This window comes from Anopheles ziemanni, chromosome 3, assembly GCF_943734765.1.
Source record: "Anopheles ziemanni chromosome 3, idAnoZiCoDA_A2_x.2, whole genome shotgun sequence".
NCBI classification, from domain to species: domain Eukaryota; kingdom Metazoa; phylum Arthropoda; class Insecta; order Diptera; family Culicidae; genus Anopheles; species Anopheles ziemanni.
This window is the reverse complement of record NC_080706.1, coordinates 85,600,865-85,625,364: the sequence shown is the minus strand read 5'-3', so window position 1 is coordinate 85,625,364 and position 24,500 is coordinate 85,600,865. Positions and strand designations below refer to the sequence as shown.

Here is a 24,500-nt window from a genome sequence, read left to right as displayed (position 1 = left end):
CTTTTAGCTGCTCGGGGTCCCTAGAACGGTTATTTCATCTCAACTGGTCACAAATTATCATATTTTTTTAGAATGAAAGCAAGTTTTGTACATTTTATAAACGAATAGGTTTAATCTCAATTTACATTTTCTGTTTTTTTTTTCATTTTTCACCCTGTATTTTATAAGCACCGAATATCTTTATTTTGCTGAATGCTTGCGATGAAATTTTCCAAAATTTTTGAAACTTTTGCCCTATCCTTACCGATTCGATTAGTTTTTTTGACGTGGACGTTAAAGCAAAGTATAGTACTATTTTAATGGAAAATATTTTTTAAAAAAGCCATTTGTAAGTATTGTTTTGTTGCTTTTTCGCCATGTGCCAAACCCTCCTCTAGGGTGATCGTAAATCCATTTGACAGCTTGAATTTCGTTTCAAATTTTCGCACGTCTGAAGCTCATTCCGGGACAAAAGTGACAAAAAGAAAATGAAATGCTACAGTTATAAATATGCAATCGCCGCACTATAAGCTACGTTTGGCTCCACGAACAAGTGCTGCCTGTAATTGGGAGGCAACGAGTTCTTTTTCTTTCCTCGGCGACCCGTGCAGACATTTCCCCGCTCTGGCCTGTACCACGGTTATACCCCGTGTTCGATCCGTTTTCGCGCCCGTTTTTGTCTCCAGCCGGGCTCAGTGGTGTCGAGAGCGTCATAATCAGTTCGTCTTGCGCGCAGTTATGTTGCTTCCGCGGCCATACGCAACAGTTTTCCCACTGTGTCACCACTCACCCGAAACACGATTCCGTTTCGAAACGGAAGATGACGGCGACGGAACAGTTTTCTGGTTGATTAGGCAGTTCGTTTTATTTTTATCTGGTGTTTTATGCAATGGTGTGTTTCGGTTCACCTGATCTCGAACCAAATTCAATTTCGATGTCGGCACCATAATTACTTTTCCTATCCCTCCTACAATCCGGGATGTTGCTCATTTCATTATAAATACCTAAACGTCGGCCCGATCCACACTCATTGCATTTCGGTACGATTTGTTCGAAGACACGAAGGCCGCTGCAACGATGAAGGTAAGTTTTCAATATCATGTCGATGTCGAAGCCGTTTCCAGCATGTAACAAGGCAAATAAAACCCCATATCCATTTCAGCTCGAGCTGCTCGTGTTATCTATGTTGATAGTGATAAGTGCAGCGCGACTCAGGCTCAAACCAAGCCCCCGGAGAGACATCACATTTCCCCGGCTCGTTGAACGGCCCGACATCGACGAGCAAGAGCCAAGTGTCGTGGGGAAGCCAGAAGTTGAGGAAAAACGGCCCATGCAGATCGACCCACAGCCTGACCCAGCCGATAGCAATGCGGCCAAGCTGCGCCTGAGTGAAATGCGCCGGAAAAAGGTGAAGAAGGTGTCAGCCACTAGGGAAAACGAAACGACCCGGGTCACGAACAGCAGCAGCAGCATGGAGCGCAAGCTGCACACGAAAATCGTCCATGTTCCGGAGCCATTCGTCGTACACGTGGAAAAGCCGTACCCGGTGTACATTGAAAAACCGATTATCGTGGAGAAGCACATCCCGATAAAATTGTACATCACGAAGAAAGAGTCTAAACATCGTTAAAGAAAATTGTTGATTTTATTTTTACCGGGTGATCGCATTCAATGTTGCTCATAAATCTTCAAAACTAATATTTATTTTAAAATCAAAATCACAAATAAACTACCATGGAAAAACATAAACAAACGATAGTAAGACTCTTTTATTTGACGAATATGAAACATCCTAGCAGTTTATAAGCATGAAGTTTATAAGCATTTAAAAAAAACATGTTTAATAAATCCATCGATACGTGCTACCAAATGTCACCTTTTCATTTTAATATCTCATACTTTTATCTATAAGGTAAATTATCCTAAAATGAGTAGTTTCTCTTATGAAGTGAATATAATCTTAAGAAGAAAGAGAAATGTTTAAAACTGAAGAAACACAACGTTTGCAAGTAAATATGCTTATCACTTGCATCATCATTCGATCAATTCATAAACAATTTCTCGCCAACAAACTATAAAAACAAATAATAAATTTTACAAATGTTTGAACGTGTGTTATTAGAACTTCACCAAATCACATTTTAAATGTAGTTTTTTGGTCAGGCAACAAATATTGATTTATGTCCTGCATAAAAGCTCTTGATATCTTTTGCGAATGTTATTTCTTTTGTGTATGATATTTTTCCTGCTTCCATAATTTTTACAGTTGAACTTTTTATGATCCACTCATTTTGTCCTTTGTTTTAGGGTGTTCTCTCATTTCAACCTATAAAGCGAAAATAGACCAATTTACTGTTAGCTTCGTTTCATTGCTACAAGTTATTCTGTATAGCTTTATGAAATAATCCTTCCGCCGGTCCCCTGAATCCGAATGCCAAACAAATGCCACCCTCTTCGGTTTAATATTGAATCAACAAAACAAACAGTCACTTCGGCCATTCCTTCCGGCATTCCCGGTTGGCGTAAGAAAGCCGACGGCTTTGGACGGTCGCCTTCGCGGCACATACAAAGCACGAAACATTCCCGCTGTCACCGTGATTCGCAAGCTGAACCACCCGTCCGTGGCCCGTGTTCGGAATCGTCGCGCGGGTGGCCTGCCCATCGTCTTGTGCACCGGCAAGAAGTTCCGACAGGCGGACTGACCAGCAGTGCCGAGACCGGGCAATATTTACCCACGGAAATGCGATAAATATTTATTAGAAGAAGACACACAACGCCAAATATTCAAATCATTTGTTTGCGGATTGTTTTCCGCTAACGAACAAACGAATTTGCCTGCGATTATGTCCGCAAACTCCCATCGCCCGCGATCGGGGATAAGGTGTCGGCCGGTATCGATGCCGTCGGGGTGGACGTGGCCACCGTGCGGCCGACGTAAAACGACGCCCGCAAAACAATGTTCGGTCAGTCAAGCGTTAAACGCAAACCGTCAACACCGTTTGTGACCGCCAGCTCGGACCGGCGGAACGCGAGCGCGATAATTGGCCGCATTTAAAAGTCAAATCAGTCAGTTCGCACCAACGGTTTCGCACCGGCAGATCTGCCGCTCGGCATCCGTGCGCAATAAAATGTATATTTGCTATAAACGCATATCTATTAACCCTCGGAATGCATCTCGTGAAGTAAAACTGATTTGTAGGAACGTTGTGCGCATGATATTTATTAATTTTAAAGCAAGTGGGCGAGTTCGACTATGGTAATCAGATTCATTGTACTCGTCAAGGAAACACAGGGCTCAAGAAACTAAAAACTGGTTGAGATGACAAACAAAATAAATGAAGTAAAATATTAGACTAAAAAACAGTAATAATTTATTTATTTGTAACAAATTACATTTTATTAGTTATGCATAAAGAATACATGTCAACCATTCTTCGGACTTAATACCAACAACTAGAAATTAAGCTGCAGGGAAACTAACATGTAATCGACACATATAGACTTATTCTAATACTGAAATTAAGTTCAATATTCCATCTTGAAGAAAGGACACGGGGAAAGCATCTTTCTAAAATTATTTATTTAATTTTATCAACAAAACCATTTCAATAAGTTGAATTTAGCAATTTTGAAAATTGCGATTATTTTCGCTTCCAATCTGACACAATATGTTGGCACCACAAAAGGCTCCAAACCAGCACCGACACCGTGGGACGGTAGACGATGACAAATACTAAATTATTTGCTTGTTTTCCGACGACACTAACTCGACGAAACTCAACTTCCCGATACGAAACGGTACTCCATGTGCGCGAAACAGTGATCAAAGCTCCCCGTTCTGGGCGAGGGGATGACTCTACCTGAACTTTAGTTTTCGCCGGCATGGTGGACGAGTAGTGTGTGTGTATGTGTTTGGGTAGCAATAAATTTTCCGACAGTATCGATATCGGAACGGAATCGGAAGCAACTCTCTCCGTTGAACCTTTGTTTTCCACCATGGCCGTGTCTAACCGCATCCCTCGCTAGTCGTTCTTTATGTTGGCTATTTTTTCCCATGCCTGTGTGTGCCTCCATGTGAACTTATATAGATGTACACCCACCGGGAATGGGGGGGAGGGAGGAACACCAAGGGCAACAGATGCCACGTTCGGGCATGGAATCGAAACGACGACTTTCGCCGATACATAAGCCACAAGCTACTGAGAAAACGAACGGATACGCAAAAGGGTAGCAGACAGGGCAGCAGTAGTTACCTTAGTAGTAACAACAGTGGCAGTAACACCACCGTCCCGTAACCAAGTCGATCTGGACGAAGTCATCGGAGTCGTAGACCGAAATGAACCAATGTGAAGAAACTGTGAAGCGAACGAACACCTCATCCGAATCGAAGGCAAGTCCCTAGCTGGAGTACGATCAAAGCACATTATATGCTTGCTGCTGGCAGCGTAACAGAAGCCACCAACGTATATGAGAATTGTTCCTTTGACTATTTCTGCTTCGGTTGTTCTATTTGTTTATCGTTTGCAGTTCAAAGCTTGCCGAACGTCGAAAAAAACTTCGATCACACTCGCTGGAATTCCAACAGAATCATGTTTCTTAACAAAGAACATCACGAGTTACTGATTTCATTGTAAATAAAGAAGAAAATCGTCTATATTGATAAAACTCATAGTGGTCCAATTTAATTGTAAATATTTTTTAAATATGTTTGATATTGAAATATTTTGCTAAGACAACCTCTAGATTGTTTGAATTCTGAACAAAAGTTATAGCAAAGTTATTTTACACTCCTTTTTAATTTTTATATTTTTTTAAAAGATTCTCTGAAACTTATTAATTCTTATGTGGAAGGCGAACCTGAGACTTAACATTTATTTGTTAAGAAAAGTGTGCTACTTAGGAAATAAATAAAATTCTTTTTAATCAACAGCAAACTACCCAATTATTATAAGGTAAAGTTTCAAAAATAGATTAATGATAACATTTTATTTTAACGTGATGCTAGTAAATTTCAAAGAGCCTTTCTCAATTAGAGTTACCAACCTTTAAGAAAATAAGCTAACACACCTTTTTTCTGAACAATGTCAATTATTTCGTTCACCATAGTAAGAAGTCAAAGCGTTTTACAAACTGCTTTCAAACAAGGAAAGATAATACCCATTTATCTTCAAAGGAAAGAAAATATACTTTTACATCGGACCGTTGAGTAGAAGCACCTTTTATTGGAACAGAAAATGGAAAAAAACCCTCATTCCGAAGACCGTCAGCACACTAGTAGCTGAGTAAAATACATAGCCTGTAAGCGAGTCCGGGTACACCAGCAAAAGGTGGCCGTTTGCCGCTTTTGGACCCGTCCGTCGCATTCCTGGCCCCGAACAGGGAGTGGTTTGCACGGTTTCTATGGCAGCTGTTTTCGGTGGAAACTTTTCCGCCTCTTTTTCCCTGCACGCCGTGAAGAGACGGGTGCTCTCGGCGAGTAGCAGCGTACGAGAAACCCATAAAAGGTAACGATCCCAAGCTCCGATCTCCCCCCGCTCTGAACCACCCCTGGACACTCTTGGAATCCCGTGCCACTACGTGGATATTATTAGCTCTACTCAAAGAGCTGGCTGGCACTGGTGCTGCTGCTGAACTAGCTTGGCCCTGGTTGGGTTCTGGTTACATGTTTTCGATCCGTTTTTATTTTTTCTACTTCGAGCCGCACTCGTACCGGGATTGTACATAAACGGAAGCAACGCTTCACAAGCAACCCAAAAAGACAACCGGTCGCGGCGAGTTTTCTCGTCGTGGAAACTTTTTGGACTGTAATGGCGTCGACGCACTTACCGATACTATCGATGGCGAACAGCGACGACTAGTTCACCACTTTCAACTGCGGTGCTGCGTGTGTGTATTTAATTAGCGACAATGTACCGCCGTTCCGCCGGTACTAACATTGCAACAAGAGAAAAAGAACAAAAATTGTAAAAGACGCTGATGGACATTGAGCTATTCATAGTACTGTCCAAAACAAAACTTGAACTTTGTTTGCTGGTCTGTACCTTGTTGATGTTCCATAAGTAAAAGTGCTCGGTGAAAATTTTACTTCTATTTTTTTACTATTTCATCTCTACTTCTTTTAACTCTTGAGGATTTTGTTCGTAATTAATTGACCAAACTTTTTACAAGTACTACTTTCTTTTAAAGTTTATCATATAGTTTTTACAATTCTTTTGATGTCTAGTTTCGTTTCAATGATTATTTTTCAAAAAAATAGATTTTCTAAGATGTTTTTGTTTTCATAAGTCGCACGAGCCAATTTTCGTCACTGTTTTGCTATATGATAAATAATTTTCACATATCACAATAATTTCAAATAAAAATGATCGTAAATCTGTTTCGGTGTCACTGTGAATCGAAACACCAGTTATTAATTCAATTATTTGTACCCAGAATCGTTAAATAATGACTCATTGGCCTCACGAAAGCTCAGCTCACATAAAGTGGGAACAAGTTTGTAACAAACTGTCCAAAAGATTCATCATCTATCAAATTTGCTTTTTAGCATGATTTGCTCCAAATTATTTGTTCTATTTTACATTTTCGCAAAAAAATTATTTTGGTACAAGTTTATTACAATTCGTCTGCAATTGTTCTATGCTTGATTATCTATCAAATTTAGCAACACATTTTATTGTGCAAAGAAATAGTAACGCTAGACCAAGATAATACAGTAGATAATGGCTTTTTATTTCCCTTTGTGGTTGTTTTGTTATTTGTTCTTCATTTCTCGTAACACTCCTCCAACACAATGACAAATTCGTTTTGATGGAAACATGTGCGTCAGTTCGAGAGCGGTAGCTCGTTCTTTACACGATTTAACAACATTTCAAGATTATCGTAAGATGTCCATCTATTTACTAGAGACAACTTCCAACATAACGTGTCTTGGCACTGGGGCTCTAAATTCTTCCGGTTTGGCAAATTAATCATCCTAATCTCTTTACCGAGGTGTGGGACACATAATAAAACGACCATATCACGATCAAGATGAGCAGCTGACGCTGAGCCGTGCCAAGGTGACTCCTTTCCGTCCCAAGGACTGTATTTTTGTGCGCGTTTGCTCGTGTCGATAAATTCTCCTCTCAAGCGGCTCCTAATCTCCCAGTCTCCGTTAGTACGGAGTGTTCGAAAATCTGATAGAGAAAACTTCTAATTGCAACAATTAACCAAAGACTGACGACACTGGGCCTAACTTTTCCCTCAAGACACAAGTGGGGCTTTGGTGAAGTGAACTGCACTCGGAAGTCTGCCAAGAAGAAAATCTTATCTGTTCAACAAACACCCCGCAGCCGACGCTCTGTCGACACCCTTTTAATTCGAAAGCCGAAGTAATCGGGGTAGTAGATGGGCGTTTCTCCTGCTCATCCCACGTCCAACCGTCGTTATGTCCAAGAAGCATGTGTGAGCAATAAATCACATTTACACACATCCTTTAGAGCTAGTTTATAGCGATCCGCTCGTCTGCTTCGCTCCTTGCTACTAGGACAACCGAAGGAAAAAGACCAGCGATAATAAAACAAACGCACTTCGCCCCCCGATGACGTGGAGTTGGCAAGTAGAGGACGGAAAGGAATGTGTCCCAGTTGCTCGAGAAAGGCACAATCATCGATTTTCCTGTCGGCTAATGGGAAGAGGTTAATTTTTAAACATTGACATAGACTTGCCTCGCTTGCTTTTTCCCGAAACACGGCACGAAAAGTGGTTTAATCACTTTTCATGAAGTGGCCGCAAATTTATTAGCCCTCTGATCAGCAAACGAGTATCTGTGTGTGTGCCATCTTCGCGGGCAGTGGCTTGATACTTTCGCTGGCCGACGGGAAGTTCGACTGTTGTATCTTGACGTGAAGCGAACAACAACATTCCCGGCCGCCAACTACTAAGCGATAAGTGATTATACAACTCACCGGCCCATCGTCGAATCAGTATTTTGACTTTGGTACAGCTTTATTACTCTTCGCGGGGAATGTTTCTTTCAAGATAAAACAACCAACCGGCGAAGCAGGAGCTTACGTTCATAAATCTATTGGATAAAACTGTTACTGTAGTATTATAACTTTGAATATAAGCGGTAGCGACCTGAGGTAAGAAATCAGGTCATCAAAAGAAATTGAAAACAACGAAAGTAAAATCTTACATTTGTCGAATATTTTCTACAAAACTGTATCATTCTACTGCTAGTTTGGTTTGCTTACATTTTCTTGTTGTTATTTTGGTTGACAGTATTTATAAAAATTAATTTAATATTTGTTCGAGCTTAAAATAATTTGTCGAGTTTAAAATAAGTGCGCTATCAAAATGACTTAATAATTTAAAATTGTGTTGAAATAATTTGTCTATAAACTTCATATGAAAAATCTTAAAAGCAATTTGCTGTGCTACCTATAGTCTACTCGCAATATCTTGAATTACTCAAAGTTTACTCTATCGAACCCTTTTCAGCGTGCATACAGGAAGTGCACAAGTTATTTCAAATTAAAGCAGTATAATATTCCAAAAAGGTTTGATGAATGAATGTAGAACAGTGATTAACTTTTTCTAAAGTTTTTAACATATTTATTTATAGCCTTTTATTTTTAATCTACGAACAGTAACTATAATAGCCTGTACATCGCATACTCTACGTGTGAAATAAACCGGTCGTGATTCAATTTTGAACTCCTAAAATTCAATATGGCGTAAATTCATGGCTGGCATTCATCGTTGGCAAATAAGATTTATGCGCCGGTACGAATGGCATCCGCTCCGGGTGATCCAATTTTGGCCGAAACATTCTTTCCACCATTTTGGATGGAGAATGGAAACGACTTCATTTGAAACGCCAACCTAAAAATATACCCCCAGGCAGCACCGGACGAGAACATGCGATCATCATCACCCGTAAAGGTGGAACACTTTTCGTCCCTCCTCGAATGGCGCCAATTTAGTCACCGACGCTCCAATAAACCTCCGATCGTGCAGGAAGCCTGTCATCGGTGCGAGAATCAGTAAGTATGCGCTGTTATTAAACCGACCTAAGCAAAGCCTCGGATATGAAAAAGGAAAGAAATGATTTCCAACAAAAAATACCATCTTTGATGGTGATCATAGAAGGCATCGTCGCACACATTCGCACATTTCACAAATGTCCCCAAAATGAAGCCCCACGGAAAATGGCTTCCCTCAAGACGGAATGGCTTCGACCAAAACGAAACGACCTCTACAATAAGGCATGGAAAAGAAGACGCCGGGTTCGGGAAAACGGTTGCCATGCCGAAACCCAATTGGAAACTTTATGTAACTCTTATCGTTCCGTCCACGGGTCGCCATAAAAACGAGCTAGAAGAAAAACTCGCCTTCGTTATCGCACCCGGAATGGAACGACTTTTCCCGGAAAAACGCTAAGGGCTGAGCACATGGGTGAGAACAAGAGTGTGTAGGTAGGAAACGGTGGGCATTTGACTTCTCCAATGAACCTTCTACTTTCTCTCCGCTAGGACCTCCAGCAATTCCTCCCTCCCGCCCGAGGGCCGGAAAAGCACCGAGTGAGGTGTATCTATCGAGTGGAGTATTTCCGTTCGGCAGTTTTCCTAAAGTGTCTTCTACACTCTCCCTTTTTCCTTTCCGGGTCCAACTTCTCATTCCTCACGAGCGCGAGGGACTTCCAACTGGCCGAGTACAAGTAGAATAGAAAATAATTCACATACTTCTCCCGGTGTCCTAAAAGGGAAGTAGCTCCTGGAACGGTGGTAGAGGGGAAAACACACACAAAAAAGGCATCAGAAACGAACCTCCACTCGTCATCCACTCCCTTAAGCGTTCATACACACACACACACACAACTAGTCCTCCCTGGTGAAGTTTGTCAGTATGTACCAGCCAGACTTCGTCCGCCAACGCTTGGAATATCCCCTAAAGTGAACAACAAGAACAAGAATGGACACAAAAACAGCCACTCTCGGAGTTGAAACATCGGAATAAGAAAAAAACCCGAACACTACGTTGTATAGCGCGATGTACATAAAAGTGGATAGAGAAAAACTCCTGCCGAGTGCGCTAAGTGAGTAAGTGGTGCTGAAAAGCGGCCGTGAAAACGAGCACACGGCATCGTGCACCACAGTCTACCTTTCGGTGAAAGATGGCGCACGCGGGGTTTAGGGCGAGACAGAGTGAGATAGAGAGTGAACGAGCAAACGGCAGAAGAAGTGTAAAAAATATTATGTCTTTTCTCAATGGAACTCGCGTGGTAGTAGTCTGGCTGGTGGTAGTAGTACGCAGTATGGGTTCGAGTTTTTAACACGGATAGCTTACCGTTTCGCGGAGTACGAGTTCATATTTAGTAGCACACACAGTTCATTTTATGGCGTGAGCGAGCCGACACCAGTTTCACTCACTTGCGTGAGAAGGAGACGGCACTTGCGGCAACACGCGGCACACGCGTGGTTCGATGTCCTTGAGCTACCGGTTCGGCGACATTCAAAGCGTCGACCCGTTCTCAATCGGTTATTACCGTTGCTGCTGGCCAATCAGCGTGTGTTTGATCCTGGTTCGCCATCTTATTGCATAGGGCGTGGTATGCTGCGTCGCTGCTGCGTGTATTATGCGCGAGTGGTGGTGGGGGTCGGTGAAACCTGCGCACATTGGACGTACCGTTTAGCGTCCACGGGACAATTTCGAGGACGAGCCAGAGCGCGATCTTCAGTACTATTCAGGTATCAGCTGTGACAGGACGTGATTGCTGCGCGTTCGTTCTCGCTTCGCTAACAACTCACGGGATTCCGCGGCGCGGTGTAAGTGATTTTCCTTTCCTCTTTTCGCGTACGTGTAATCTTGTGTGTGTATGCGCGCGTGAGTGTGTGTGTGTGTGTCGATATACCGTGTGCCACGAGTGTCCCTGTTTCCAGTGCGGAGGAGTGATCTGTTGCCGTTTGCAATTTAATTAGCTCCGTTGCGTCTCGATGGGAAACGAAGTCAAACGTCAATACTGTGGGTGCGACAAAGCAACCGACGACGGTGTGTTAGTACGAATTATTACGCTTTGCCGTTAACTCCGCTTAAACGATCCGAGGAAGAGCTTCGTATATTTTCGCTTCGCAATGAGCAGTTCGAATCGAGCTTCAAGCAGCTGGAAAACAAGTGAACCAAATCCGAAAAATCCCAGTTGTGCGATTGTCAATCTGAGTGAGCGTGTTTGTATCGAGGTGTCAGTGGAATAGATTCAAGTGTGCCATATCAAACAACCCTTGAGACGAAGTGTGATAGGAAAACGCAGATTAGAAGCTACCGGGGATCGAAGAAAAACGAAAGAAAATATCCGTGTTTTACGACCAGTTCAAACTGTAACTTACACATTGCCCAGCAGTTAATAAATGACCACAGGCGGTACAGCACGGACCAGCATCTCAACGCACCCATATGATGGATAATCCAAGTTATGGATCCGCACACATGTCCTCGCCAGCGCTGGTAGTTTTCTCGCAAGCCACGAATGGATTAAGCGACGCACTGAGAATACAGCGACCATTTCACTCTCAGGTAGGTTTTACACTTTTTGAATTCGTGGGACACTAACTGATAAATAAGAAAGGGACACTTGGATCTAAAATGTCTAACATTTGACAGTGAATTCCGTTATGGTGTTCCCGTTGCTAGCTTCTCAACCCTTTGCAAGTGTTCTTTTTTCTTGAAGTCTTGAAGTTTTTGCTAAGAGTAGCAGATTTGTAGTGTAGCTACTTTAATTTTACTATTACTGCGATTTTTCTGTGGTATTTTAATTACTGTTAGTTTTACATACAATGGTCTTTTTAATGCTGGTTGGATTCAACGCATTTCATCATGTTGTTGGTGGACTGATTTGCCAAAATACATATTTTTTTCTAGTTCCTAAACTTTGCTATTAGTTAACACAACATTTATAATAGCCTATAACGTTACTTTTTTGCCGTTGAGTAACAAATTCTTGCCTATTTCTTATGTGAATTCTCGAAGAGTACTGGTAAATGTACTAGGAAACCTACGAAGAAGAACTATAACGAACTAGCACTAATTAGAACACGAAAAATAGTCTGGATCTAGCTCTTGTTCACCAGAAAAAACTAGGCACGAAGGTGCGTCCTTTTATACTTCTAAAGGCATGATGAGTTGTTTCTGAAAGCACCGTTTACATAAGATCAGTTATTGTATGTTTTAAGATCATTATTATTTCATTAACAATTACCATTGCATTGACGTGCCTTGCAATAGAGAACGTTACTACCTGAAACTTCAACAAAATTGAATAGGCTTAGTAAAAGCTACTTTGCAACGAATAAATCTCTAGTTCAAAATAAATGGTTTATAAGTTACACCTTTTCCTGTTACTAATAAAATAAACAAAGGTAATGCTGACACAGTAGCTTATAAAGCCTGTCTAAGTTCTTTAAACATGCGATAATTAAATTACTATTTTTCTATTTTGATCAAAGACATCTTTCAGTCAATGCAGTTCAAAAAAAAAAAATCCAAATACTTGCAATTTGAAAAAAAAGTTATTATGATGTGCAATGTTGAATTTCGTATTAATTAGTATTTCCATCTTGAATACATAAAAAATATTTTATAAAAATAGTACAACAAAATGTTTTAAAATGTTTGGTTTTCTACACCAGGTATATTTTCTCAGATCAGATGTTCTTTTACCTTAAAAGCAAAATAAATCGGTTTGGGATACTACAAATTTTTATCAAAGATGTCAATTTTATTTTATTCATAAACATAAAAACTGAAGAATCCAAAGAAATGTATTTATTTAAAAAATCGCAGAAATATTGCAATGTACGGCTGCAAAAAATGCAAAATGTATAGCTAGTAATATAATTTAAAGGCATAAATACCCTTAAAATATCATTTGTTATGCATTAATCAAACAATATTGAGAATGCTAATGAAGAAAGATAAACAGTTTAAATAATGAAACAAATTCAATATTTGCAGCTTCCCGACGCCAAGGAATTGCACCACCTCTCACTCATGAGCGGCTACGGTGCCCACCTCCTGCACGGCTTCCAGCCACACTTCCTGCATCCTCTCAATCCGGCCGTCTCGACCGCCAGCGGTAGTAGCCCATTCGGTGGCGGCGGGGCATTTGTGAAGCCGTTCCCGTCCAACCTGCCCCTGCCTTCGGCCTTCGCCCCACCGAAGTGTTTGGGCTTCGGCATCGATCAAGTAAGTTCCCGCGGAATCCTCCAACCTTACGCAACCGTGCGCCTCAATGATCATAGAACATTTTCTCGAAGGGACTTCTGTTCGGGTCGTCCGGGTCGGGTTCCGAATCCTTCCGGACGGACTCGTCCAGTCCGGCCTGTACCTCGCTGTCCCCGCCCGCCAAGGACGAGTCGCTCGAGGGCCAGACGAGCGAGGAAGGCGACCGCGACCGCGACCGTATCTGCAGCCCCGAGCGCAGCCCGGAAACGCCCGGATTCCGACGTGAGTAAAACGTTGCTTTTCCTTCGCTTTTTCAGCACACTTTTTCCAAAGCCTCCAGAAGAGCCAGGTTCTGGAGGTCCCGGAAGTAGGGTCGGATCGCTTAAGCAACCCGGCGGCAAAGAAGCGCCGAAACAAGAAAACACCCACTAAGCCCGGTTTGACGTGAAAATTAATTTTTATTATCATTGCCGAAGCGTGCCAGCTTTCAGCGGCCATCGGTTAGCACATTTCTCATCCCAAACGTCCCTTTGTTGCATTGTCCGGTGTGTTCGTTGGGCGCTGGAAGCCTCAACGCCACCGCACAGGACGCGGAAATGCGTAACCCGATCTTTTCTTTCCGCTGCCTACACCAACGTCTTAGCGGCACCGCAATGCCCAGTCAAAGGGGGCAACCAGCGTTCCGTAGGTTATTATTCTCCTAAACTCAAATTACGAGCGGCACTTAGCGGCCGGAGTTCGTGCAAGAGGAAGTGCTAAGTCCTTTCGGGTTTATTTACGAGCGGAAAGTCGGGAAGGGCTTGAGGGTGATAATGTTTTTCCGTCGTAAAGCTGTTAAACAATCAGTGCTGCCTGCGGGCTATAGGATACCACTTCAAAGGGAAGGTTCGATTTGAATAATATCTTCAATGCGAAATTCTTGCACTGGAAAGTTTTTCATTTACGATCAATTTCTTCAGCTTATAAAACCAAAACTTCAGGTACAGTCATTTGAACTATGCACAGATCAATTATATTCTATTTGGCGAAGCAACTATTTATTGTAAACAAGATTTATCAAGTGAAATTTTCAAATAAGAGAATTTCAAAAAAAATAAAAATTAAATTTTCGGGATGAAATTGCTAAACAAAAATATAAATTCCTTGTACTAAGCATGATGAAAAACTTCAAGGAAAGGTTAGCGCAAATTTTCTGGAGAGGATCAGTTGTAAAAGATGGTAACAGCCAGATAGCTTTATTTTTTAATCAGTAGTAATACAGACAAATATGGATGTGCAGATAGGAAAATAATTTGTATAAAAAAGCTACTGATGAAAACAGGACAAGGATAAAATCAAAACACTTTTACGTAATTTTTAGTCGTGTGGTTTTTTTGATTCAGAAGAACCAAATTTTTTTTTGTGTTCGATATCTGCAAACTTCTTCAGTGTAACAAGAATAGATTTTGGTTTTGTTTTATCTTCTTTCAGTAGATCTTTATACTACTTAAACTTGGTTGGAAGTTTGGTTGAAAACCCTGCACATAGAGAAGAAAATTTCAATAGTTGCAAGCTAGAGAATATCCATCTTGGAAATATTGTTAGAATATCAGTTTTCGAACTACGTTTAGAAATCAAATGATTAATATGGTTTAAAAGAAATACTCAATTGAATTTTACGATATTTTGCTCACGGAAAATATGAAAACAGCTGGGGTGTCTAAGTTACACTATTGACCAAAGTCTCCAGCAAGAACAAATCAACCCAAACATCAATTTAACATCTTGTTTCCAACCTTCACTCAGCTTTCCTTCAACGTCTCCCGGAAAACCTTACGAACATGCTTCACTAATAGGTTTGACTAATTTTCACTTCACATTTCATTCGCCTCAACAAACCTTACCCTTCACCTCAAACTAAGCCACTTAACTCCAGTGGCCTCGGGGTTTTGTTTGTTTTGATTCGCTTCGGAAAAACAATACCTCATAATAACCTTTTCATCGCCTCATGACACGGTTCGTAATGGATACTTGTAAAGCACGGGGAGGAGAAGAATTTTCCTAAGAATTTCCACCACAAACATATACACAAATACGTAAACCATCTGAGTGTGCACTGTTGAGGAATTTCCGGGACCTTTTGCTCTATTTCTGCTTTTTTCCACTTGTAACGTTTTGTTGTAAGAAGGATGTACACCGAAGCAAAAGATTGCCATTAAACGTTTCAACAAAGGGACTTTTCCCGTATTGTCTTTCCATCGTCTTGCATAAGTTTATTTTTAGGACTGTTTGAGAACGGAAAAAAAGGAAACTTGTTCGAGGTTATGGAAAATCAAGCACACACGCGCCTCGTCATCTCGTCAGCGAGCATTTTCCTATCGTTGGCTCTTCGTGGAAAACGCTAATGTTGGGTGGGTGGCGGTTGCACAAAGAAGACAAAGTTGACGTGTAAACAAAATACTCTGAGAAGTGGCCCAGCTTCCCTCGGTCGGAGTGGAAATGTTAATCGTTTCGGATCCATGGACACGGCTCACACGACGGAGCGCACGAGTTTTTCCTGCCGTATGGTACCATTTGTCTTCGGCGGAACAATTAAATTATCGACGAGTGATCTATTCGGGTGAATTTTATGGTTTACCCGTTTCCCTGCCAGTCAAGATTCGGATGTCTTAAACATCCGTAATGATCGTTTAACGGGTTGAATTATGACTCCCCGTGCCACTCCGCCGACCGGCTGTCGGAACTGAATTCTTCTGGCGGGATTGTAAGAGATGGACCTTTGGCATCATTTCTTTCATTTCCTTGTTTCTTTCCTTCTTTCTACCTCATTACCCATCCAACGTCGACCCGGGGAAAATGGTTCCGCGAGACCACAAATGAGCCTGGGGCCGATAAATTTTCCATCCAAATACCGCACGAGCTGCGGACAAATTCCTTTTAGCCCCGCTGTGTTTTCCCTCCCAGCCAACCGCATGCTAGCGGTGGCCGGGTGTGTGGAAAATCTTAAAAATCCATTAGGTGAGTTATGTGATTCCAAACAGCTCGCTTTTCCAACCCGCTCAAGGTTCAAGGAAATACCAGGACGCAATAAGGAACATTTGTTAAACTCGGAACATTTAAGGAACTTGCATCGGGCAAATTGTTGGTAATTTTACCTAATTTTTCACTCACATTAATCAATGTTAAATTTTGACTCTTAAACACCTTAAACACCTGATCAGCTCTTCCCATAAAAATAAATATATTTTGTTTTATCACACCTACAAATACCTATTTACAATTGCAATATTTTGGTATTTTTGGAATGTTTTGTCTGGTGCAACGGTTTGATAAAGAAACAGATTGGTAATCCCAGAAGAAAATAAAACACGATAAAGATTCCAAACAAGCAAACTGCAAGAGTGCTGAATAAAGTTTTTAAATATCAATACTCCACACTTAGTTTAATTTAGATATTGTTCAAGATTACAATAAGTACTTTTAAAAGTACTTTTTTAAAGTACTTCTATACTTTTAATTTAGAAGATGGTGAAGGGAGAATGCACAATGCATAAATTGATAAAAAATTAAATTTACACCTTCGTCCCAATACAATCTTGCTAGAAAATACTCACTTATTTCCTTCAACCACAACTTCCGTTTCACCTTTGCGATTCATTTTATCAAACGTTTGGGGAGATTTTCATTTCAAACCGTCCAAATTCTTCGACCGACGACGAGTACGACGACGACGACAGTCGGTAGTAATAAAATGTTCAATTCAACAAACAGACAACTTGACGACACTTTGCCCTCTCCCTATCCTGAGCCTCACTTCTCTTTCTACCCTTCAACCGATGGGGTTTCGCAAATATCAATCGTGTTTTCCGTTTAACACGTTTTCCCAACGGCGTGGGGGAATATCCTGCAAATTGGTGTGAAAATCAGTTGCGTGGGGACCGTTTTCCCGTGAGTTAGTGAGGAGAAAAGTTGTGGAAATAGAGGAGGGAGCAACTTGACAAAATTACAAATTCATCCCAGTTCCGCGAGTAGAAGCCTGACTCACTGGAGGGTAACGTGATTACCCCCGAAAAACCCCAAGCAAAGTGACTTCTTCTGCCACTCGAAGTGACGGTCGTGTGTGTGTGCGAATGCTCCTGTGGGAGTACATTTCCTCCTGCGTTCGAGTGATTTCCTGCAATCAAACATATTTTGCCTTTCCTCGTCACGTTTTGCCACGTGCGTCACGAAGTTGTCGTTGCGATATGGAACATTAGGCCGAACGGTAAAACGGGTGCGTTCAACCACAACCTATTTGCAGGTTTTCTGGTCAGCCGGACGGTTCTGGTCGTTGTGTCCTGACGTGTGTAGACGCTTGAGCCAGCATCTCTTCGATCACCTAGTTTGGGCTCGTTATCTCTCTTGGTGATGATGATACGATTATGATCGCAATAAATACAACGTTCCATCGAGAACCCGAGTACGAAACCATCGCATTATCATACCGGCGGACATTAGCAGCATAACCGACACCAACCTTGTACGGTTCCGCACAAATCTGGCCCCAAGTGTAATTGGTAGTTGTTTTAATGGCTACCAATTTGCTGCTGATTAAATTAGAAAATTATTTCTGCAACATTCGGCCACTGTAACGATGGGTGGCGTAAGGTACAAGTTAGACAATGTTCAAACCAGCTCCACTTTGGTCATATGATGCGGACCGTTAAGTTTGTGAATTGGTTGTCCGAACGTGCGTTCAAATGAGACGTGAAATGAGTTACTATAGCGTTATTCTAACAGCATGATTTGTTAGCGCTGTTCTCAGGCATGAAACGTTTAAAAGCAGTTTAGCACGAGACCATTTAGTTTTCTCATTATCCTAACCCTTTCGGTGTGCTTTAAGCGATAGATATTATTTTCACTCATTTCATCTTTGCGATAATATTATGCTTTCCAAGCTGCCCTTGCATACGGTGAGGTCTGATTTATTTTGGGAAAATATTTGCTCGCTACCGCCAAAAACCGCCGCACTTTGATGTCGACCGGTTCCAAGGCTACAATATTGTTGCACCGAGGGTCTGTTGAAGGTTCGAAGAGAGCGAGCGAAAGATAAATCCAAACAGTTTCATACATCAACACACAGCGGCACTTACATGCGGCTTATGGAAGCTAATTAAAATAAGCAAAGTCTCCTTACGTGAATTTGTGCCTTTTTTGTCTGTTTAGGAAGCACTTCTCGGGAGGATTACATTACGCCACCGAATGGGAGTTTTGGGGAAGAATAGAACATCAGTGAAAGATCACAAAGGCAACTCGGAGGGATATACCATACTCCAAAAACAAAGTGGATTCATTGCCCCCGCACGCACGGACACGGCAACACAATCACTTACCGACTGCAAAAGACGATCGGAGATCGTAAACATAAACACTGCCAGCGTTTGTCCGCGGTCCATGCGGAGATCGCATGCCTCAGAGAGAACTGCGCCACCATATGGTTGCAGCTGGAAATTCCATTCCATCGTTGTTGAACGGGATCCGCGAAGCGATCGGTTACTGTTCAGTTGCCATACGAAACTAAAGAGGAAGAAGCGGACGAAACAAACGTAAACCTAGCTGTGCACTAACTCTGCGCCGAACAACAATTGCTGCCGCCAAGTTGCTTCCGTCGACTGGTCGGACAAGTATATGAAATTTTGTTATGATAAACTCACTTGCACTCGCAATCGATAGGCGCGAGATGGTCGTCGGTGCTCATAATCGTGAATCTTTTTTATAGAATCAAAAACGTAGTTGAGATACACTGGCAAACTTTTCACTTTTAAATAGCGATATTTCAATTAGGTGACGAAATTTAATGTTTTTTCTTGTTTATTTTTCTAACCAGTTGGTATAAAGCCCGGTTACACGGGCTGATATTCTAGACAGGATTTCCATGTAAATCTAGAGCACTTAATGCAATGGATAATGCCCTGTTTTATAAAACGGTTGGAAGATTCATTCGCTCTATAAAAACTGTAAGAAGCTCGAAAAAGCTCGGTTATTGTGACATAATATTGGCTCCATGGCTGGCTTTTAACGTGATCATGACCGAAGGATAGTGAACGAATCTTGCTTGGTACCTATATAATATGATCTAGCTTAGTGTCAATGGATCGAGCGAATCAATCTAGCTTAGTCTCTTGATTATTGGGTCAAAAAGAAAAACTAAACAGGCTAAAACATTCATAACTATCAACAGACTAAATACCAGCCGGGGACAATACTATTCATTTGAGGAACATCAGTAATTGACTAATCTTTTAACAACTTTTCCAGATTTTCGATACCTATTGAAATATAAATTCTGTTCTTTTTGCATACTCCCGAAATCTAAATATCTCTTCTCTGATGTATTTGCCGCACAATTACAACAAATAATTAGCATTGCACGTCTTACATCTTGCGCGATTGGAAGTATTTCTTCTGCGGTATTGTTGAGTGCCTATGGCCCAGCGCTAGCGCGAGGATCCCGCAGGTGTGGGATCGAATCTCGAGTCTGGCATCCGCCGGTATTACTAACGGCTGACCACCGATCTTATAATATTCCGTCTTTCCGTCACAGTAACTCTCTTTGGAGAGACCCCTTGTCCCCCTTGAAAAAAAATGGTTTTGAGTGTAGTTCCTTCAATTTTCGAGTGAATCGTCTTTGAAGATTTCATTATTGCTGCACCGACAAGTAGAAAAGTAAGATTATAATGTTTTTTTTTTCGGTATACACTTTACGTCCTTTTTCGCGAATGATACCTGCTAACTCAAGATCAATGTTCTCAATATTCAATCTTTCCTAACGAACGTTTAAAAATCATTGATCTGATAGAATTCTTTTCTTTTGTGAAAGTGCATCAGGTTCCTCATGTGTAATTTTTTGTTCGATATTCATGTATAAGCATTTCAAATTGTTTGGGAGCATTTCATTTTCTTAAGCTTTATTCGTTCTGCTACCAATATTCCAAAAGTTAATGATCGCAATAGAAACGATAAGGAACAATACCTTCAATCTTTGCAAAATTAGCTCAACTAAAACTTTATCTATTCCTCATAAAAATTGTTTTCACCTTCAGTTAAGTTTTATTTTTCCAACTATTTTGAGAAAGAAACCCATTTAATATAATAATTTAATACGTTGTAACAAATCATTAGAAAACAGTCAATATTCTCTTTTGCTATTGTCCTCATGAACATAACAGCGAACATATTTTCTCATGTTGTAAACTGTCAACGATCAATTCGGTCACTTTCTAACTGTTGCAATGAATTCTTTGACAAAATTACTGTACACATAAAAGTGTACGAATTATTTTATGACCCCATCTTGAACACTTTTACGATAGCGCCTTCCATCCGACATCTGGTCTAGTGTGATGCCCCGGAAGCTGCACCAGGAACATCCCATTGACATCCTTTGGACAGGATTCAACTTTCCATTGATAGCATTAGAGGCAAACTTTGAAGGACCCTCGAGCCATAATTCACTTCATGAGAAGTTGCTCCGCTTTAGAAAACGGTACCTCACACGGAAAGTCGTTACCAAGAGTGGACTCCTGTGGGTCTTTACATGTTGAGCCTTTTTTTTCGTCCTGTTTTTTTCTCTCTCTCTTGTGGCACTTATTCGACGCACAGTTACGGAGCGTGTGCTGTGCATGATGTGCATTTCATCATTCATCCCCGAAAAGTGGCCTCGTAAAATCAAAGTCAACCGAACCATCAGCAAACCCTACAACCGCAAACCCTCCCATTGCAATCGGAGGCTACCGTTTTCCCCGGTTCCCTTTTCCCAGTGCTTTCAAGTGGGCCCATCATCCTCCTCATCATCATCGGTGGAAGAAAGCAAGGGACGGCGGTGTTTGCGGCCAGCCGGTTTGGTGGCGGTCCTTGTTGAAAGTCATCGTTATTTATTGAAATTGTAACCTCAAACGATTCGCATGCCGTGCGAGCATAATGAGTGCCAACACGAGCTTACGTGCGGCAGTGTGTATATATGTGTGTGTGTGTAAAAAGGAAAATCAAACGAATAAAGAACAATCGACAAATAGTAACAGTCCAAAGTGACATGATGCTCAATTCATTTGTTTGATCCTTTTGCTGCCACACCGTCACCCTATGCGGCACATGAAACGAAAGCGTCCTACTCGACCTTGCGACGAATGCTCCCTTTTTCCCCTGGTTTCTTTTTCTTTCATCCGGTAGGTGGGAAGCTGCGGCCCAACGGCACATTTCGCCAATGTATCGAGTGAGTTTTAACAATGTCCTAATTGACAAATTACAAGGGGTTGACACCCGTCGTCCGAACGGGACCGTCATCCGTACACAGTGCCGCGCGCCAACAAACACACATACACACACGTTGAACAAGCGTCCCCGCAAACAAGGCAGTACTTCACTTTTGTGTGGCTTTTCCAATTTCAATTAGCACGTAACATGGCATCATAAATAATAAAACCATGCATTCGGTCGCTCGTTGGCATTGCTCTTTTATTTTCGGTTGCATTTTTCCATTTTCCCGGCTGAGTGGCCGGCGACCGCTCGGAGGAACTTGAACCGGTGCCAAACACAAAGGAAACACTAGTAAATGAAGATTTCCCTTGATCTTTCTACCACTCAACCTTAAAGGGGCAACCGGGAATCGAGGGGAGGACAGCTCGTTAATCGAATAAATTTTAAAGTTTACCGGTTTGCGCGCGAGTTCCACGATTAATTGATGGGACGCGCAATGATTGTTGGTTAATGACATAAATTGAAAACTGGCATTTGCATTTTTTAAACTAGCTTATAAAATAAATACTAAGAACATCTTGCTAGAATCGTGAGCAAGAATAAGAAATTGTATACGACAATTTCCCTTTAGTCGTTGGGCGTTTTAATATAAATTAACGATTTCTCAATGATAAAACAGTTGAATTTTCTTGACAATTACCATTTATTCTAAAATTACTTTTTGTTTTTTTACTTTTACTTCACTCTTTTAAAAAAAATTTGAATTTCAAATGTGTACCTTTATATTTCAAATGTTGTCAAAACAATTAACAATCCTGTTTTTAAGAAGATATGTTCCCTCGAACGTTATTTGTGCTAACTTATTTGCTACTTTCGCCAAAGTTGAAGCTAGGAAATCAAAAAGAAGCAATGTTATTAGTTATTGAGAAGTAAGTAATGTTATTAGTTATATGTTATTGAGATCTGAAAGGAAAATCCATAAACCAAATTGGCTTGAAAGACAATTTAGATCTTGAAATGTTTAATCACCTCATTGAAATATCTGCCTTAAAATGATTTTTAAATCAGAGTACGAAATTCTGGAAATTAGCTTTGGTAATTTTATCAGAAACTGCGTGTAAAAAATAATAACGGCACTACTTTTACCAACATTTTATTGCATCTGTGAGCTTCGGTGCGATGATTTTATTCGTTTCTCGTAGCTTAATATCTTTATGTCACACCTTTGAATGTATTTTTACGAAACGAGTGCCTGGAATGGTGTATCTAGCAATAGGGTCTGATTAATGCATTCCACTTGTTAGCTCAACTGCAGCAATCAAATCCAGCGCGTTGTTGGTGCGTCACAAACAGAGCCTTTTAGAACTAAGCGCATGGATGCTGTGAAGCTCGGGTGCCAAATCATCGTTGATCCCACCTAACAACTGATCAAAGCACCGAACAACCCCCGGAGGAAGTCACCACCTAATGGAAACCAGTACCAGCGAGCGATGCTTTTTAATATTTTTATTTACTTTTACGATACCGGAATATGGTTTCCTTTTACGGACCCTTTCAAACCTCGATTTGCTCGAGCTCGACGCAGGTCGGCAAACTTCTGACCGGGGCCTGTTCGCGCGTATGTGTGCGTTTGTGTGTGCTGCATTTTTTATGATAACTTTAATGCAACCCAACGGAAGGCAATCTCTTGGACGGTGATGGACACCGAATGACGCGGCCTAACCTCGGGCATCGACTTAAAGCATACAATGTTGCTGTGAAAGATGTCCACAGCGCAACGGAAGCTTTCTTCTGTTGCACTAAACGGCACTTAATGGTTGGTTTTTTATTGATTCCGGTGCAACGAAGGCGACGCGGTTTGCAGAATGTTTATTATCTGCGCCCACAATGTACCACTTTATTAGAAGTTTATTTTGGTTTCGGTACACCATCAACACCGCAGCCTGTTTTTAAAAGTTGCAAAGTCACTTAAGAAGGCATCAATTATTTTTGCTGGTTTTTCACAAGTCTTACAGTTGTGATGGTTGAAATATTCACTTCACAAATCTACGTTTCACATTTTGAACCGCGAACAAACCACCCAGATATGGTGAGGATTTAAGCTCCAGCGTACGATTTTAATTACTCTACAAAGTTAGTGAAGAGAATCTTGATGCGGCGATCAAAGAGTTGTAGTCTGTGGACACGATACAGAAGCTTCCACCCGATTATGGCAAGCCAAGGTAGGAACGCACGTTGGAGATTTAATCCTTCTGGAGAACGGACCGACGAAAGCGATCGCAAGCGACCTATCGAGACCACAATCACTTCCCACCGTGCCAAAGCATCGAAGCAGCTTCGAATCTCGAAAAGATGACTTGCGGACGCATGAGGATGTTGAAAAATACGAAGAACAGTAGTTAATCTCCCAATGACAGCTAGCGGACAGCCAGTAATCGGCAGTATCGGGTTTGTGCCACCGAAACCCAACCGAGTTTTAGGCCGCTTCGGACGACAAACCAGATGGAATTGTGTCAGATTTCTTTTTCCTTTATTCCTCACGCTTGTCTCCTCTCCGTTCCCTGAGAATTCTCAGCCTGATTAAAATCTTCAAATTTAATCAACTTCAACTGCCAGACCGGGGCGGCAATCCGCCGTAAGCTGCGATCGCCGCGATTCGGTTCCCAAGGAGGGCGGCTTTTCAGCAAAGTGTGAAGTGCGGTTTTTTCGAGCCCAAGCTCGCCCCAGCCTCGATTGTGATGAGCTGCCACATGCCAACGGGCGGGAAGGGGTGCATGCATGGCTGAAGCCGAAGGCTGTTGAAAAATTAACACTTTACCGCTTTTTAACATTTTTGGGTTTTATTTGGCTTTCATCGGCTTCAATAAATGGAACAGAAAATCAACTTCATGCCTTGATGGTTTCGTTTTATGGGAGCTGCTGGAAGAAGCTGTTACGCTCACACTGATTAAGGAACTACAAAAAGTGTGTTGTATCGAGCCGTCGCCAGTAAACAGATGCATCCCTTGGGTAATTGCAATTGAATACGATGCAAAGGGATGATAGGAGAAGGATTTGTCAAAGAATCTTAGAATTGTCAGCTGCGTGCTGATCAAAGAACGCATCTT

At 41.5% G+C, this 24,500-nt stretch overlaps 2 protein-coding genes across 2 annotated transcripts in view; both read left to right on the top strand.

Moving 5' to 3' along the window:
- The first annotated feature begins 1,056 nt into the window (after positions 1-1,056).
- Positions 1,057-1,609, top strand: LOC131285689 (uncharacterized). The gene is made up of 2 exons (XM_058314545.1): positions 1,057-1,062; positions 1,142-1,609. Exons 1-2 carry the CDS (start codon positions 1,057-1,059, stop codon positions 1,607-1,609), a joined length of 474 nt encoding a protein of 157 aa, XP_058170528.1.
- Positions 1,610-11,412: 9,803 nt separating this feature from the next.
- The window catches only part of LOC131288070 (uncharacterized), a 35,603-nt gene continuing 22,515 nt past the window's right edge, over positions 11,413-24,500 (top strand). The window contains exons 1-3 of the mRNA XM_058317169.1: positions 11,413-11,532; positions 12,970-13,200; positions 13,257-13,461. Coding sequence (XP_058173152.1) covers positions 11,413-11,532; positions 12,970-13,200; positions 13,257-13,461 — 556 coding nt within the window. The remainder of the gene's footprint in view (positions 11,533-12,969; positions 13,201-13,256; positions 13,462-24,500) is intronic.